The sequence below is a fragment of the Lissotriton vulgaris genome, chromosome 12 (assembly GCF_964263255.1).
Source record: "Lissotriton vulgaris chromosome 12, aLisVul1.2, whole genome shotgun sequence".
Lineage (NCBI taxonomy): Eukaryota > Metazoa > Chordata > Amphibia > Caudata > Salamandridae > Lissotriton > Lissotriton vulgaris.
In genome coordinates this window covers 747,447,744-747,463,806 of record NC_141700.1, presented here as the reverse complement: position 1 = coordinate 747,463,806, position 16,063 = coordinate 747,447,744, and the positions used below count along the sequence as shown (strand labels likewise).

The 16,063-nt window shown below is 43.6% G+C and overlaps 1 protein-coding gene across 1 annotated transcript in view; it reads left to right on the top strand.

The window, feature by feature from the left end:
* LOC147678558 (vomeronasal type-2 receptor 26-like) overlaps window positions 1–16,063 on the top strand; it is an 86,059-nt gene that overhangs the window by 33,202 nt on the left and 36,794 nt on the right. The window contains exon 2 of the mRNA XM_086946598.1: window positions 6,984–7,208. Within this exon, the coding sequence (XP_086802724.1) occupies window positions 6,984–7,208 (225 nt within the window). The remainder of the gene's footprint in view (window positions 1–6,983; window positions 7,209–16,063) is intronic.

Genomic DNA, 16,063 nt, shown 5'->3' with positions numbered 1-16,063 from the left:
GCTCTACTGGAAGGTGGTTGTACTAGGCAAAGGCAGTCTGTATCTTACTTTTATCGATCTGCGGACTGCATTTGACCTAGTGCCCCGTGGTTGCTTATGGAGGGTACTGTCTGATTTGGGAATGCCCCTGTATTTATTGTCACTATTAATAAAGCTCCACGCTGAGAACTTCGCGCAGGTGCGGTGAGGTAAACAGGGCCAAAAGACCGCTCAAATAACAGTAAATAGAGGTGTCCGCCAGGGGTGCGTCCTTGCCCCCACTCTGTTCTCACTGTATGTCAACGGAGTGGTGGAGCATCTTTTAAAATATCCTTCAGATGCCCCTTCCCTGGCTGGCAGGAGAATACCCACCCTATTATTTGCAGACGATACCCTTTTGATTTCCAAAACCCCAGTTGGGCTACAGAGCCTTCTTGATAGATTCCAATCCTTCTGTGAGTCTCGGGGATTAAAAATTAACACCGATAAGACCAAATATTTGGTCTTGAACCCCCGGAAAAAGCATGGTCGGCCACCTTTACTAAATATGGTGCCCCTGGAAAGGGTCAAGGTGTTTCATTATCTAGGGATTCGCCTGTCTGATACCATGAAATGGAACTGCCATCTCCAAAAGATGTTATTGAGCCATAAAAGGGTGGTGGGGGCCTACTTAAAGAACAGCGGCTATCTACTCTCAGACCTATCGCCCCGGTACTAGACATTTACAAGGCGAGAGGTGTTAGTGCAGCGCTTCACAGAGCAGAGCTTTGGGGAGCACAGAATGTGGACCAGCTATCCTTCTCAGAGAACAAGTTCCTGATGGACCTTATGGGTCTTCCGTATAATATCCCCACTTTACCCTTACTCCTAGACATGGGTTGCCGCCCAATTAAAGACCAGGCCAGACTACGACCCCTTCATCTATGGGCTCGCCTATGGAGAGTCCCTGAACTTGTCAGCTACGCGGAAGGGTTAAAAGAGGTTTTATCGATGTCCGGTTGGTGTAAAATAGGATGGTTAAGGTATGTTAAGCATCTGCTTAGAGAAATAGGATATGGAGAGGCTTGGCAATCTATGTTCGCACCCCCTAAGGCAGTCTTAAAAAAAGCTTATTGGAAGTGGGTAATGAATAAAAGAAATACTGACCCCAATCTGTGTAGAACTACCAGAGAATTTTTAATAGTAAAGGAGGTAACCCTATGTGAACCTTATCTCAATGCTATTTCAAAATCTAGTGATAGAGCTTTATATTTTAAATTCAGAATAGGAGTGCTTCCTTTGGGTGAACTGACCGCTCGCTGGAAGATCCAGGCACAAACCACCAAGTTTTGTCCTTTCTGTGCTTTTAAGACTGAGTCGGTCCCCCATTTTTTATTTGAATGACCTGCCTATAAAGCTCCTCGTCATAGGTGGCTTAAACCTTTGTGCAAAGAGCTGGGTACCAGAAATTATAGTGAAGCTTTGCGAATACTGAAATCTGAAACACAGCTCTTATTTGTCTCTGGTATGGTGAAGTTTTTAAGCTGGACATGGTTAATCAGATCACAAAGGCTTATGCATATTGTTTAATTTTTAGTCTCTATGTCTGACTATTTTATGTAATTTATTGTTGCCATTCGTACCCTATTTTGTATGATTGTATTTTTAGGGATTGGCTCTTTTATCTTTTTATTATGTCTGTGTAATGCTTTTAAAGATATGCCTTATATCGAAATAAAGCAAATTTTGGCTGACTGACTGACTGGCTGACTGACCTAATGAGACAAGGGACATTTCTGCGGGACCCCACCCACCTTGGGCACCCATCTCTTCCCCACCCAGGGCTACACTAGCCATCTGATTGGGTGGTGCACGGGGTGGCACATACTGTCCTTTCTGAGGACACTGGGGATCATACCAACAGTGTCCCACCTGCTTACAATGAAAGCAGGTAACAGGCCCCCTATGAACAGGTTTACCTGTTGGGGGTCCTGACTTCTTTTCAGGGGGAGGCTGGGAACCCTTAACTTGGTTCCCTTGGAAATTACTTTGGGGACCTTTTTGGGTCTCCCTCTGTTTACCCTTGTCCCCCCACTCTTCTGCTAGGTACCCTGCCCACATTTGGGGGAGTCTCCCACAAGACCCTTGTGGACCCTGGTACTGACCCAGCGGTCCGCCTCTTCAGCAAGCTTTCTAGGGTTAGTCAACTTGCAATCAATAAGGTGCTGGCGTAGCTCTGGAAATCAATTAGCAGACAAGTTTTCCCTAGCAATCAAATCATAGAGCGCTTGAAAATTATCAACATTGCTACCCCTCACCCAACCATCCATAGCTCTGCAAAAGAATGACACATATTCTACCCAAGTAGTTCCCTCCAGTTTCTTGCAATTCCTGAACCTCTGTCTATAGAGCTCTAGAGTTAACCTATACCTTGTCATCAGCGCTTCCTTCATGTGGTGGTAAGACATCCTATGCTCACTGGGTAGTTCTAACAAGGTATCCCTCCCCTCAGTCAGAAAGCTGCCCCACAACCCCGCTCCCCAATCCTTCTCAGGGACCCGGTGGGCCAACAATGCTATCTTATAGGCTGCAAACCAATGACCAATATCTTCACCTTTGTGAAAATCTTTGATGACATCCTTGGGAATATGTACTCTGCCTTTTGAAGGCACAGATAGTGCGCTGCCACCAGAGGGATTTCTAACTCCCTCAACATTCTCTGATGTTCCATTCTCATTCTCTCACTTTCCAAAGACAGCCTGTTATTCTCTGTTTCCCTCTGACTCTCGATCTTAAGCTTAGCAATCTCCAGCTTGTGTGCCCTATTTCTCTCCCTGTCTTCCAACTCGCTGGGGGACAGGTGTTTGGAAGAGAAGCTGCTGCCAGGGGGGGATGGCACCCCTCCCCTGGCTGGAAATTCTGACCCATCAATTTGCCCATTTGCATCCCCAACAGGCTCCACCACATGATCAGGGAAATTTCTGCCTTCTACCGAGGCCCTCAGCACCATTTGGTAGTCTTCCTTTTTAGAAATGCCTGGTGTAGCAACTTTTAATTTCCTGCAGAGATACTCGAGCTGTTTCACAGTGTACGTTTCCAACCTCTCTTCCTCAAAATCAAGATCCATATATGCAATAGATGCTGGTTTACTCATGGTAGTAAGAATTGGGAGTTTTCAGGAAAAAACCAACAGTCCAAGGAAAAAGGATTCTAAAAAAGTATGTGGTCACCTTTGGTCTGCACTCAATAGTAGTGTACACCAATCACTGCATATGAAACACAAATGCAAAGTCCAAATCCTCACCGCTGACCACCAATGTTAGATCTGGGGGTCTCTAGTTGGCAGTGGTTATCACCTTTGTCCAAATAGGGACCCTTACTTCTAAGTCTGGATAAGGGGATTACACTCCTTATTATTCCCTGCTCACCCCCTTGGTAGCTTGGCACGAGCAGACAGGCTTATCTCAGAGGCAGTGTGTTAAGCATTTGTGAATATACACAGTAATGCAGTGATAACACTACAGATAGACACAACACAGGATTTATAAAAATAAGTATTCTTTATATAGACTTAACACAAGACCACAAACGACAAAAATCCACAATACTACACTTAAGATTACTTAAAAGATGATTAAAGTCTCTTAGTTCAAGTTGTTGGTAAATGCAACAAAGTTCTCAACAAAATACCTGGATGCATAACGCAAAGTGAACAAAAGGCTCGCAAAAGGGGAGATGCGTCGGTTTCGTGACCGAGGTGAACGGTTGCGTCCTTCCTCAATGCTTGCGCAGAGTAGGGGACTCATCGTGAGCCTTACCGGTGCGGAGGTGATGCGTAGATTCTCGGCCTGCAGGCCCGTTGTGGTGCGCAAGAAGGCGCCTTGATACGATGCGACGATTCAGTTGCGATACGAGAAGATGGCGCCCTGATTGCGACGATGCGATGACGCCCTGGCAGCCTTGCGACGACTCTGTACTTTGGAGCCACAACAGGCCCTGCGACACGCTTCTCCGGTGATGCAATGGCGTCTCTCACGATGGCGTTGCGCATCTCCGATGATGCGACAGCAGAAAGCTTCGATAAGCACGCGCTTCCAGGGAGATGCGACGAACGCTCGCTTCTCCGGCATTGCGATGATTTCAGCTGTGGCGGCGACACGCTTCTTCTCGATTCGTCGCGATTCCAGCTCCCAGCGGCACGCAAGTGACTGGAGTCAGAATTCCCAGCAAAGAAATTCAGGAGGGAGCTGGAGGTGAAGTCTTTTTTCCCTGAGACTTCAGCAGGAGGCAAGCACAGTTTAAGCCCTTGGAGAATATTCTGTAGATGAAAGTCCTTACAAAGTTCCTTCTCCTTTCCCTTGGCAATGAAGCGACCACTACAGGCCAACCCAGCAAGCAGCACACTGGCAGAGGGGCAGTCCAAACTCCTGCAGCTTCCTTGGTTCTTCTCCTTGGCAGAAAGGTTTCTTGTTCCAGAAGTGATCTAATTTCTTGGGATCAGGGTCCCAATATTTATAACCCAAAATCCTTTATTCTCTGAAGCCAGAGAGGCCTCTGCCTAGTCCAAACCAGTTCCTGAGCACTTTGTTTACATGACTCTCTTCTTCCTTTCACTGTGCAGGGCAGAGTCATCAGCTGCCCCACAGGAGGTGGAGCCAGCACAAGGGAGGGAAGATAAAGCTCTGGAGCACTCTGTTGACATGATTCCTCCTCTCATTTCACAGTGCAGGGCAGAGACATCAGACATCCACAGGGGGGGGAACCAGCATTGTAGAGGGAAGGCCCAGCCCTATTCAGGTCCCAGGTGCAACACCCTCCTCCCATCTAGATGCAGATCTCTCTATTCACCACCGGGCTGCCCCAGCCTGTCTCCTGGAATTCCCCAGCCCTGTCACACACAAACCCTGACAAGGAATACACAACTCAGCAGAGGCAGGCTCAAATGGTTAGGCAAGCAAATACCTGCTTTCTAAAAGTGGTATTTGCAGACACAGAATATTAAAAATAAACTTTACTAAAAGATGTACTTTATTATTCTGAGTTCAGGCATACTAAATTCGATTTCAGTCAGTTAGGATTATAAGAATGTAATACTCTTAACTGCCCATACTGGCCTATGAGAACAAGTAGCCTTCAATAGGGAAAAACGAAAATGGCTGTAATTCACTATTAGAACATGCTACACACATCAGAGCATGTCCTACCTTATACTTACAATGCACCCTGCCCTGGGGCCTACCATAGGGGTGTCTAATATGAAGCAAAGGGAAGGTTTAGGGACTGGCAAGTGGGGCATTTGGCCAAGTCGACAATGACAGGCCTGAGACATACTTTACAAGCTGCTTCTGTGGGTGGCACAACCAGTGCTGCAAGCCCACCAGCAGCATTTGATTTACAAGCCCTGGGCACACATGGTGCAGTGTACTAGGGGCTTATAGATAAATCAAATACCCAATCATGGAATCCAATTAGTATATCAATTTAATATAGGGAGCACTCGCACTTTGGCACTGATTAGCAGTGGCACAGTGCCCAAAGCATAAATCCAGCAAAAACATATCAGAACAGAGGAGGCAATCCGTCAAAATTGGAAGGGAGACTCATGCCAATGATGTCAGGTCTAACACCCAGCAACAACAACACCTTCCTGGACTATTCCCACTCTGAACTTTCTTACCATCGACTTTGGGAGCCTCAGTCTTTCTGTCAGAGCCAAGGCTCCCATTGCTTTCCTGTGCTTCTGCCAGCCATCATGAGTGAGCCCCTCTTCAGATACAGCTGGCACCCTAAACCACTGATGGACTTGTTGATGAAAGGGACACAAACACACAAAGGGGAGACTATAATCCCTGACTGTCAATAAACATATGTAGTAACCTACAGCCTTAAAGGATCAATACACCATTTTTTAGACTCTAAGACAAATACCACAGCTCTAAATCCCCTTCAATTGTTTTATGCTTTCCTTGTATATCCATTTTTATCCTCTTACACTTTGCTTGATATTTTTTCCTTCCCACCTTCAACATTTTCTTGGTTTCTCCATGGGTTTAGAATGTTGAGCAGAGAGTGAGGCTGTTTGAGAGTGAAAAGCATGTGTTGGTGATGCGCAGCGTAAGAGACAAATCCTGGATTTGACAATAAATTACTTGTTCTATTTATGAAGAAGTTTCCAAGAGGTTTTGCACATTATAGCCAGCACACTCCAGGGTCACCTTTTTCCAGGATAGCTACTCAAAACAGACAGTTGAACTGAACTTTACAAACAAGATAGAGGGAGGGGAAAAGAAAGGAGCAACATGGGGGCACATACACAGAGAAAGGAAAACGGAAAGCTCTTACAATCAAAACACCTATGTAGCAACCTACAGCCTTAAGAGTTCAATACAACCTTTGTAAGCTCCAAGACTAATACCCCAGCTCAAGAATTCACACTCATGCTCACCACACACACAATTTTGCAGATTTATCAGGGAGAATCACTATGTAGCCTCCCCACTGCAATGGATGTTAGAAGGCCTGTACCCCATAAATATAATAAGCTGACACCAGCCATTAGTAGTATCATGTCCTGGTCATGGAGGTAGTAGCCACCAACATTAAAACATTTCCACTTTAGGTGGTCTCCAATCGTCCAAAAGAGTCTGGCTCTCCATTATTGAATAGCAGACCACCAGCATATAGAACACTCCATAGGCTACTTGTAACACAGGTCTGCTGCATGTGAAACAGAAATGGCAGGATAACAGAAATGAGGAGCACGTTGCCAAATGGCTTGAACAGAGTATCAATGACTTTCAGCTCTATTGATCTTCGGAATATATATATTGAAGATTGTTCAGGCTTTATGTATAAGGAAGGCCCAGGCATGGTTGAAATATTTAGCAATGCTTGTTTACTCTTGATACATTGAATTACCATTTAAATCACAATCAACATGGCAGGGCTGAGAGATGCATGACACACTGTGTAAAGATGCACAGGAGCATCTGTGAAGTACTAAAGTGATTTCCTTCTTTCCACAGCTCCTCCACTACCTTAAAAAGGTACGCTTGCAAAAGGAAGACACAGAAACACTTTTTGATGAAAATGGCAACTCTCCAGGCTGGTATGATATTGTCAACTGGCAACAGGGTCCTGACGGCACCATCAGGCAAGTGAAGGTGGGAACCTATGATTCCAGTGCTCCTCCAGGGAAGACTCTGATCCTCAATGTCAGCGCTGTTCAATGGCCTGCAGGAAACACACAGGTAGGAAAACAACTTTGAAGAGTTTTTAGACATCTGTGTAAATCTTTTTTCTGATAACTGCAATGTGTCACTAATGAAAATTAACTATAACCTAAAGTGAACTAAAAATAATTAAGAACCTATTACATTCATATATTCATTTTTTTATCTGTTTAACAGTTTAAAATAGCACACCTACACCACATACAGGTTTTGTGTGCTTTACATAAAACTCATTTAGAGCTATCACAATTAACATGAGAAACATTAAAGTAAGTCTGAAAAGATATAGTCTTTGGACAGTGAAAAGTCAGACATTAATTCACGAAGGGATTGAACAGCTATTTTTGTAAGTATTTACACGTGGTGAGCAGAGTGGTTTGAAATGGCTCTGATGTCAAGAGTCAGAATTTTGAGAAGTGTCCACAGTACCAGCATAAGAGTGTTCTGGTCAAAAGAGATTTTGAACTTGTTTCTTCAAGCTGTAGGCATTTTTGGCTTATGAGTCTTCTTTGGCCACCCAAAATGGTGAATGATTCACTAAGTTTGTGGAATGGTTTTGGAGCATAGCTTTGCACATGATACATCAATTTTTAGATCTGATTTAGGACATTATTGGTAGCTAATGTACATTGTGTACTATAGAAGTAGAATGGTAACATTTTCTCATTGGTAGTGACAAGCCTAGCCACAGAAAATATTAGAACAAGTGAGGATCATTGCAAGGGATTACTATCATGGATGTAATTTAGAGTAGACTAACCAGTCCAGCTTAATACCAGCATAAAATCATACAGTCCATTGGCAGACGTATTAATAGACATCCGTCTTCATGTACTTTCTTCATTAAAATATCAAAGAAAGTAATGCACTGTATAGCATTTTTTTTAATGGGTTTATATAGCGCTGGCTAGATCCGGAGGTATATGAGCGCTTTACATGAGTATCAGATCGTAGTTACAGGTTACATTGTTACAAAGGTTACACAATTATTAGAGCATGGCAACATAGTTACTTGTAAGGTCGAGATAAACAATAAGCAGAAATATGTAAGGTGAAAAGCAGGCAAGGGGAGAGATTTAGGGGAGGGGGATAGGAGCAGGGGAAGTAGACAAATAATGAAGGCGGGAAAGAGGAGGGGAGGGTGAGAGAAACTGCATGGAAAGAGGAGGGGAAGGGCGATGTGGACACAAACCGGTAGACGAGTCAAAGCAACGTCCAAAGTCCAGTAAGCTGTGATCCCAGGGGAAGTGGTATCACTTCCCTATCTCTGTTGCTGGAGGCTCCCTTTATGCAGTGGACTCTCTTAGAGGGGTCTCTGAGACTCCAAGGACTACATACTGGATCCATTCCCCAAAAAGGGGAGAGGGAGTGCTTTGGCAAGGGCTGCCATACCATACCTCAGCTGTGAGTGGCTCCCTTGGTGCAGTGGACTCCCTTAGCGGGTTCGCTGAGACTCCAGAGTATAAATATTGGACCTTTCCCCAACAAGGGGAGAAGGAGTGCATAGTCAAAGGGCAAAAAGGACAGGGGGCTAGGCAGAGTAGCAGGCAAGGGGAGAGATTCAGGGGAGAGGGGATAGAAGCTAGGGAAGTAGACAAAGAGAGAAAGAGTACTAAATAGGTACATATTTAATTAATGAGTTATTATATAGCGCTGGCTAGATCCGAAGGAATCAGAGTGCTTTACATGAGGAACAATGATGTTGCAATTAACATCAGTTAAAAGTTACATAAGTATCAACAAAAGCATATTAAAGAACATAGGGGACAAGGTGAATGGAGCAAGGAAGGGTAAGGGAATAGGGTAAAGGGGTAGGAGGAAGATAAGACGTAGAGGCAAGGGGAAAATCTGCCCAAGGTCTGGCTGGGTAGGTGACGGCAGGGTGAGGACCGTGTCATGCAACTCGGAGGAGCGCCTATCTGCTTCTTGAGAGCGTGTTTCAAGGTCAATTACTCTGCTGTCACTGAGTCCATGTCGCGTTGAATATCCGCCATCTGTCTGGTAAGATCAGCCTTTAGTTGGTGTATGGAAGTTTGAATGTCTTGACACAAATCTTTAAGTAGTTCCACTTTAAAATCTCCTCTACAACTTCTAAACATTGATTGTGATACACCATAAAGTCAGCAGCTATCCAAGTTAAAACATACAATAACATATATTTCAATGATGTTCTTGTTAATCAGGATTGTGTAGAGATATATGAGCTACCATAAGCAGTATAAGAATAGTTTTACTAGACAAAGTGACAGTGCTAGTTGGTTTTGACAGTTCCGTGCAAGGAAACTTATTAAGTAGTAGTGCTCTGGAGTTATTTATTTAGTATGCAGCTCTGTGCAAACCTAACTACCCCACATACTTGGACACACAAGCTGATGGAAAAACATTTCTAGCTGCTGAGAGTCAACAAAGTGAAAGTCCTCAGTGGGCTGACCTTGTATTCATTGTTACTGAATATGGCAAAGTTGCGTGCAGTGCCCTACACTTTCCTAGTACTTCAACCGATTGCATCAAGAGAAGCTAGAACTTTTACTGGTCAGAGTAATGAGATGTACCGTTTTCATTGGTTTTACTCAGGACTTGTAGATCAATAGGGGATTTCATCTGTGATGATCTACTCTGGTCATTAATTTGAATTACTCCCAATTAATTTCCCAGTGTTGCTAAATGTAATTGATTGGTCTAGATGGAGTCTTGTTGCAGAGAAATTAAATGCATAAAGCTGAAACAGCCTCCAGCAACTTTACTTCATATTATATAAATCTCATGAATCAGGCTGCGAACTAGTGCAATTGCGGGGATTGACATGCTTGTATTGCTTCCCTGCATGTTCTTTCGTGGAGCTGCAAAAACCTGGGCACAGCCAATAGCATCTGTAAACCAATAGCAGATCACAAACACAGATGCTATGTGATGGAAATGGCCCAATTCTGCATGTTCACCCCAAACCTGTTGTCTTCATTCTACCCTTTTTTTCTAACCTTGTTTTTGCTGACATTAAAACTCTGAGTACTTTCCACTGCTAACCATTGCTAAAGTGCATGTGCTCTCTCCTCTGAACATGGTAACCTTGGCTCATACCCAATTGACATATATAATCTTTTTATAGGTCATCCTAGTATAGTGCACTACATGTACCCAGGGCCTGTAATGCTAATAGTGGGCTTGAAGCACTTCTTGTGCCACCCACTTACGGATCCCTCTAACCATGTGTCAAACCTGCCATTACAGAGCCTGTGAGTGCATTTAAACTGTCATTTCAACCTGGCAAAATAAATCACTTATGCAAAAAAAAACATTTGATGGACGGAATGCTGGACAATGCAAACATTCACCCCCAGTCACAACGATCTGTGTTTAATCCATCATTCTTTTGCTCACCATACCACCCCAGTTTGGAACGAGCCATATGCAAATCAGTCTTGACGCTGTTCCTTGTGAACACAATCCAGCCCGAACTGCCAAGCCAGGTCCTCCCGGGACCGGAATCAAGCATCATGGGACCGGTTTCAGGGCATCACCCTTCATCAGCCAGGCTAGCTTAAATACAGTGGTATAGTGAGCATGGGACCCACGTCTGAGCATACCCTTCCCACTTAGGGTGACATATGCAAAAAAAAACAATTGATGGACGGAAAGCTAGACAATGCAAACATTCACTCCCAGTCACAAGGATCCATCTGGGTTTAATCCATCATTACTTTGTTTACCACACCACCCCATTTTAAAACCAGCCACATGCAAATCAGACTTGACCCTGTTACTTGTGGGAACAGTCCAGGCGAACAGCCAAGGCAGATCCTCCCAGGACCGGAAACAAGCACCCTGGGACCGGTTTCAGGGCATCACCCTACATCAGCATGGCTAGCTTGAATCCAGTGGTGTTGTGAGCATGGGACCAACGTCTGGGCATACCCTTCCCACTTAGGGCAACATATGCAAAATAAACAATTGATGGACAGAATGCTGGACAATTCAAACATTCACTCCCAGTCAACAGGCTCTGGGTTTCATTCATCATTATTTTGCTCACCACACCACCCCAGTTTGGACCCAGACATATGCAAATCAGTCTTGACCCTGTTCCTTGTGGGAACAGTCCAGCCTGAACTGCCAAGCTAGGTCTTCCCTTAACCGGAAACAAGCATCCTGGGACTGGTTTAAGGGCATTACCCTTCATCAGCCCAGCTATCTTGAATCCAGTGGTGTAGTGAGCACGGATTCCACATCTGGGTATACCCTTCCCACTCAGGGCGACATATGCAAAAGAAACAATTGATGGACCGAATGCTGGACAATGCAAACATTCACCCCCAGTCACAAGGATCTGGGCTTAATCCATCATTCTTTTGCTCACCACACCACCCCAGTTTGGACCCGGCCCCATACAAACCACTTGTCCTACCTACGTTTCCCTTTCATTCAAATAAGTCACCCCTAAGGTATGTCCTGTCTACCCACAGGTCCAGGTGGCATGTATTTAAAATACAGGACATGTACTTTTAAGTTTTACCCCAATTTCGTTTTTCACTAATGCAAGGTTGATCTCTCCCATAGGATTACATTTGGATTGCCTTATGATATCTCTAAGTGTAATTCCCAATTGTGAAGAGATAGACTTTTCAAGTTTTGTGTCACTAAACTAAACATTTAAAACAACAACTTAGGATGAAGTTGGATTTTAAATTCCATTTTAGCAAATTATACTTTTAGAAAGTTGACATTTACCTACTTTAGCCATTTGGTGCCTGTCTCTGGAACAAACGTCTTGGGTTGCTTCCGGCATTCTCTCCAGACAGTCCCAAACAAAGGAAGTGTAAGTGTATGTGAGTGCTGTTCTGCATGCTGATGGGCCATCATGAGCAGAATGTCCTCATACAAAGGATTCATTTCCCTACTGTAATGTGTCTGGAGCCTGGGCAGTAAGAGAGAACCTCATTGCACTTCAAAGCTTTCTTTGTAGTCTCACCACTTCAAAAGTATCACTGGGTATACATATTAGACCTCTGACAATATAAAATCAGTACACTTCTGAACCTGTAACCACTCTGTCAGAATGTAGAGCTGCTGTGCTTCTTAAAGAACAGCTACTCCTCTGGACTGCTGCTTTGCTGAACTCTGCTTTGTTGTGCTCTTGCCTTGCTGAGCTGCCCGGAAGCCTGCTGTTCTCCTGCCTGGGTGAGAAGGATTGGACCTGCATCACTTGAGCTCAGAGTTACTCCAAGCTTTTGCTGGCTTGCCTCCTGTTCCCAAGTCTCAGGAGTATCAAAGACTTGACCCAACTTCATCTGTATTTGGAATGTGCAAGCTGTGAGTCTGCCGTGCCTAAGGTGCTCTACATCCAGAATCCATGCATCATTATCAGAACCAGCGCAACTTCACCTTTGCATGGGTTGGAACCAATGGATTCTCGTAGTTATGTGGAGCAGACCAAGTGCATCGCCCTTGGAATTGACACATCACCTACTGCGTGAGCAGCAGCTGTGCAATGTATCCGGACCCAACGCCACACACTCGCAACCAATGCATTGCTTCAGTTGCTCAAGAAAATCAATGCATCTCGCCCACTGCATGGCTCAACACAAACGCATCACCTTGGCTGCACCGCCCATCCTCGTCAATGACAACGCATCGCAGATCAAAGTACTTTGGTTCAGCAAGCCCAAGATGGTCTTGTGCATGTATAAACAAAAAAGTACCCCACCTTGTATATGTCTAACATGTGGGGCACTAATTTCTTCGCCTTACTAAAGGCGGGGCAGGAAAGGGTTCCTTTTCTTTGAATAACCCTCACACACTCCAATAGTGTCTTGCTTCATCACTGGGTTCATCGAGAAATAACCATATTCCTGGGAGCACTTAAAAGAAGAAGACCAGGGGGCATAAAGATTACAAATCTTCCAGCCAACTCCAAGGTATCCCTTTATTGATGGAGTAGTTAGGGATGTTAAAAATTAGAAATATATTTGTCGGGTCTTAAGGATACAATGGTCTGATTACCCCAAACCAACATGTTTCAGCACTATTCTATGGCCCCAATAGTTCCGGGGCTTTCATCAAGGTGATTAATCTCACATCCCTGGTCTGTAAGCTCAAAGCACTTTCAAATTTATACAGACTAGATGCAAGTACCGTACTGCATCAGAGAGTCAAGTGTGTACTTGCCCTTTTTTTTGTTCTTTTTCGTACTTCAAACCTGTAATGTTAGTGACTTTTTCACACAACCTTCTTTCAAATTTTGACTTGTCAGTGCATCACAAAGAATACCAGTGCAAGATTCTATAGAATGGCATGCATCACCCAGTGCATGCACATAATGTGATAACATTGGATTTTTTGTTATCCATTGTTACCAACTAATAATCAGAATGTGCCTGAGATTGCACCTCATCCCTATTTGTCTTGTGGCGATATACAATAAGAAAATAATAAACTATTCGCTCAATTTGGTGAAAACCTTTGGTGTGTCATTAAAGTATCCAAACTGCTTAAAATTGATAGTTACCCCAGTGTACGCCTGTTCATTATGAAAATAATCTATCCATTATCAGGCAGAGAGATCAAAAATGCCTTGTAAGTCATTGTGTGCCACATGTAAAGGGCATCTCTGAATTGATCGGGTCTCAAAATCATACAGAATACCCACGCACCCTCATTGTTTGCTGCCACTCACCCGTTGGTGTTGGGCCTCTTTTTTCATAGGATATCGTAGCTGTGCGGGTCTCCCTGTAGTCACACTCTTAGGTTATTTTAAAAGAAAAATAATGCAAGAAAAAAATCACAAGTTAATCGTTAGAAAGTGGCCGGGTGGTGGCAAGTGAAACTGATCCCCTATCATCATTCACACATACACGCTTTCAGGGACTTACTACATCTTAGTACTCAGTACCTCCCCTTTTCTCAGGTCCTTAATATATCGGTCCTATACAGGGCCTATGCTCCATTGCGATCACATTAGCTTTTGACTTTGCCCCAGTGTAGCATGACCAGATGACCCACTTAAGTTCTTATTGCTTCTAAGTGCTACTTTGACATTTATTCTTTAAAAATTCATATCTTGACTTGTACACATTGGATTTTTGTCATTTTGGTCTTGTTTTATTTGTAAAATCATAATCTTTTTTTAACATGTGTGGTGTCTTTTTGTGGTGTTTTCACTGTGTGATTGTTTGAAGTGTTGCACAAATTCTTTACACATTGACTCTTAAGTTAAACCTAAATGCTCTGAGCCAAGCTACCAGGGGGTGAGAATAGGATAATTTAGGTTGTGTTTTGACTTACCATGATTAGGATTGTGGTTCCTGCTTAGACAGGATGCATACCTCTGCCAAACAGAAACCCAGTTTTAAAAAATATGCATCAAAGATTCTGATGCAACCCCACAGGGCCTACATACTCAAACTGTTGTACCATTTATGCTGTGAAAATGGTACTCTTTGAGGAGGATTATCCAACTCCTTACACTTAGCAATTACATTTTCATATACAGTTTTAACAGATAGTCCAAGAATTTAGAGATCCTTCCCTGATTGTATTGAAGTGGAGTTTCACATATGAAGGCCAGATTGTTAATAAATTCAATATTCAGGTCTCTCAAAATTAATCTTGCCTCTTTGGTCAAAACTATATCCTATCATTTTGGGTGGCAGGGAGCTTTCCCATTAATGCTTTACCTTCAAGATTTCAATCCAGGCTCTCAAGTATTTATACCACTTTAGCTTTTAATTAGAAAGAGTTTGCCAAATTGCTTGCTTCAAGGAGCCGCTAACTGCATTCTTTGCTTTCAAACTGTATACCAAGAAGAGAAATTTTAATATCAAACTTTCCCTTGGTAACTTAAATTCCAGTCAAAGACAAGACACAGGAGTGACATTTGGAAGGGTAAACACTGAGCGAAAGCCTTTGTTTTGAGCATGATCCAGCCAAACCTCAAGGCAGTTTCTAAATGTAATTTTAGACCAGACGAAGATGGGTTTACAGAGGAAGTTGAATATACTCAGGAATTACTGTAGCCACTAACAGTTATCTGTAAATACGGATAAAACGAAAGTTGGGTGTTTTGGTAAAAAAGCAACAAAATTAATTTGGAATCTGGGAACCACTAAATTGGAAACAGTTACTGAGTATAAATACTTAGGAATTGGCTTGAAAGGTCCCTGACAAGCATACCCATCAAACTGTAAATATGGATAAAAAGAAAGTTGGGTGCTTTGGTAAAAAATCTAATAAATTGATCTGGTATCTGGGAACCACTAAATTGGAAACAGTTACTGAGTATAAATACTTAGGAATTGGTTTGAAAGGACTAACCTCCATGGGGGAGGCAAGGATCTCCATGGGGGAGGCAAGATGGCCGCTAGCGCATTGTAGGGAGTAGTCGCACTATACTCCCTCTCCTGGACCGGTTGCAGAGTCGGACTCAAAGATCAGGAATGATGCAGTAAAACGTGAGTATGTGGATTATTTACTGGTCGGTATTGAGGCTTTGGAAAGAGGCACAGAAGAAACGCTGGGCAGGACCCCTTGATTGGAAGAAGGCAAGAATGTCAGCACGATCCAAGGAAGGCAGCGGCCCGGGGGCCATACCGAAGGTTCCATTGCCAGGCAGGAAAATCACCCCCGCTCTAAGCGCCTCACAGAAAGCACAGCAGCGGAAGATAGACCACGAAAAGAAAGCGGAGTTAAAAGCACAGACTGGAGCAGAAAAATTTGGGTTGCCACAAGGGGAAAAAGGAAACATAGTATCTGAAAAAGAGCGTGGAGAAATTAAACAGAGCACCAAAAACCCCAGCTTTGTAAATAAAGACAAGGAGAAGGATACAGCGTTGAGACAGCCTACCTTATCGGAGACGTTCACCAGGAAACCCATGGCGGCT